This window comes from Clupea harengus, chromosome 21 (genome assembly GCF_900700415.2).
Source record: "Clupea harengus chromosome 21, Ch_v2.0.2, whole genome shotgun sequence".
Classification (NCBI taxonomy): Eukaryota; Metazoa; Chordata; class Actinopteri; order Clupeiformes; family Clupeidae; genus Clupea; species Clupea harengus.
In genome coordinates, this window is record NC_045172.1 from 26,060,362 (window position 1) to 26,062,861 (window position 2,500).

At 49.1% G+C, this 2,500-nt stretch overlaps 1 protein-coding gene across 1 annotated transcript in view; it reads right to left on the minus strand.

The window, feature by feature from the left end:
- Window positions 1-2,500, minus strand: part of nbeal1 (neurobeachin-like 1) — an 80,686-nt gene that overhangs the window by 18,958 nt on the left and 59,228 nt on the right. Inside the window, 4 exon segments of the mRNA XM_042702820.1 lie at window positions 694-818; window positions 1,295-1,390; window positions 1,591-1,692; window positions 2,491-2,500. The exon segment at window positions 2,491-2,500 is cut by the window's right edge and continues 124 nt beyond it. Coding sequence (XP_042558754.1) covers window positions 694-818; window positions 1,295-1,390; window positions 1,591-1,692; window positions 2,491-2,500 — 333 coding nt within the window.

Here is a 2,500-nt window from a genome sequence, read left to right on the forward strand (position 1 = left end):
TATAATTAAAAACAATCTTGTGTGTGTATGACTGCTTCCTAAAGTTGATTGTGTGTGTATCACTGTTTCCTACAACTCCAAGATTCCCTTGGGAGAGTAGGGTTAGGTGTGTGTGTGTGTTTGTGTGTGTGTGTGTGTGTAGCTATGGAACACACCTCTGCTTTAAATCCCTGAAGGGGACATGTGCTCAGTGTGTGTGTGTGTGTGTGTGTGTGTGTGTGTGTGTGTGTGTGTGGGGTGCGTGTGTGTGTGTGTGTGTAGCTATGGAACACACCTCTGCTTTAAATCCCTGAAGGCGACATGTGCTCAGTGTGTGTGTGTGTGTGTGTGTGTGTGTGTGCAGAGCCACATATGACGTGACGTTACACGTATTAAACAAGGGTGGTGTGACAGGTTGCTAGGTAATGTGCTTTTCCATCACTCATTGCTGTGTGGTGCGATAGGTCAATACGGGACTTTCTGATAGGCTACAATAACTGTGTGGTGTTCTGTGATTGGCTGCATCTCAGTGTGAGTTTCTGTGATTGGCTGCATCTCAGTGTGGTGTTCTGTGATTGGCTGCATGGCTGTCTGAGGTGTTCTGTGATTGGCTGCATGTCTGTATTCTGTGCTGTGATTGGCTGCATGTCTGTATGAGGTGTTCTCTGATTGGCTGCATGTCTGTATTCTGTGCTGTGATTGGTTGACTCTCACTTCTCTCTGACGGCCTTGGCGTTCCTCTCGTTGAGCACGGCGACGGGCTTGGACAGATCTCGGAACACGCGCGGGTCCGACAGGTCCAACTCCTCTGACGTGTAGTCTGACAAGATCCAGGGAAACTGGACCCGGAACGACACAACACACACACACACGCGCACACACACAGACACACGCACACAGACACAGAGACACACACAGACACACACACAGACAGACACACACACAGACACACACACAGACACACGGACACACACACACACACACACACACACACACACAGGCATGCACACACACACACACGCACATGCTCACACACACACAGAAACACACACACACACACACACACGCACGCACACACAGACACACACACAAGCACGCACACACACGTGCACACACACACACACACACACACAGGCATGCACACACACACAGACACACACACAGACACACACACACACACACACACACACACACACAAACACACACACACAGACAGAGTTAAACGCTGTGCCCAGTTTGGCTCTGCGAGTGTGTTTCTAGGCCGTGTGTGTGTGTGTGTGTGTGTGTGTGTGTGTGTGTAAGGAGGCGTTCATACCACAGGGTACTGGGCCAGGTTGTTGTAGGTCCGCCCGGCGACCGTGTTGAGCTGGATCAGGTAGTCAAAGTTGGAGATCTCCCGGTTCACCCATTTCTGCAGCCACACACACACACACACACACACACACACACAGGCCACAGACGAGAGGATCAGTGTGTGTGAAAACTCCTTCAAAACTCAGTGCCACTATGAAGCAAAACAGCCTGAATATACACACACACACACACACACACACACACACACACACACACACACACACACACACACACACACACACACACACACACACACACCTGTGTGAGGCCTGAGGCCTTGAGGAGCTCCTGAGGAGAGCGTGTTCCGTACAGAGAGAGAGAACGCAGCAACAGCAGCCGGTTATAGACCTTATTACGCACCTATCACAGAGAACACAAATAACATGAGTTAGAAACACACACACACACACAAAGGCATGCACACACACACACACACACACACACACACACACACACACACAGAGACATGGACACACGAACACACATATACACAGACATACACAGGCACACACAGGAGCGCGCACACACACACACACACACACACACACACACACACACACACACACACACACACACACACACACACACACACACACACACACACACACACACACACGGGCATGCACACACACACAGGCATGGACACACGGACACACATATACACAGACATACACAGGCACACACACACACCACTCTCACTTCCCCACAAACTACTCTCACTTACACACACACTACTCAACACACACACACTACTCTCACTTACACACACACTACTCTCACTTACACACACACCACTCTCACTTACACGCACACACACTACTCTCAACACACACACACACCACTCGGGACAGAGGACTTCTATTCATTTCTCAATTTTAATGTGAATTTATTTATTTTCTTTATGTAAATATTATTCAAAGAAAACTGATCTTAAGAGGCTGAGAGAGATAGACAGACAGACAGTCAAGAGATACACACACACACACACACACACAGGTAGCTAGGTAAAGACAGACAGACGGACAGACAGACAGACAGAGATAGACAGACAGACAGACAGACAGACCCCACCTCCTTCTTGAAGTTGAGGAAGTAGTTGGTCACACACACACACACACACACACACACACACACACACACACACACACACACACACACCTCCTTCTTG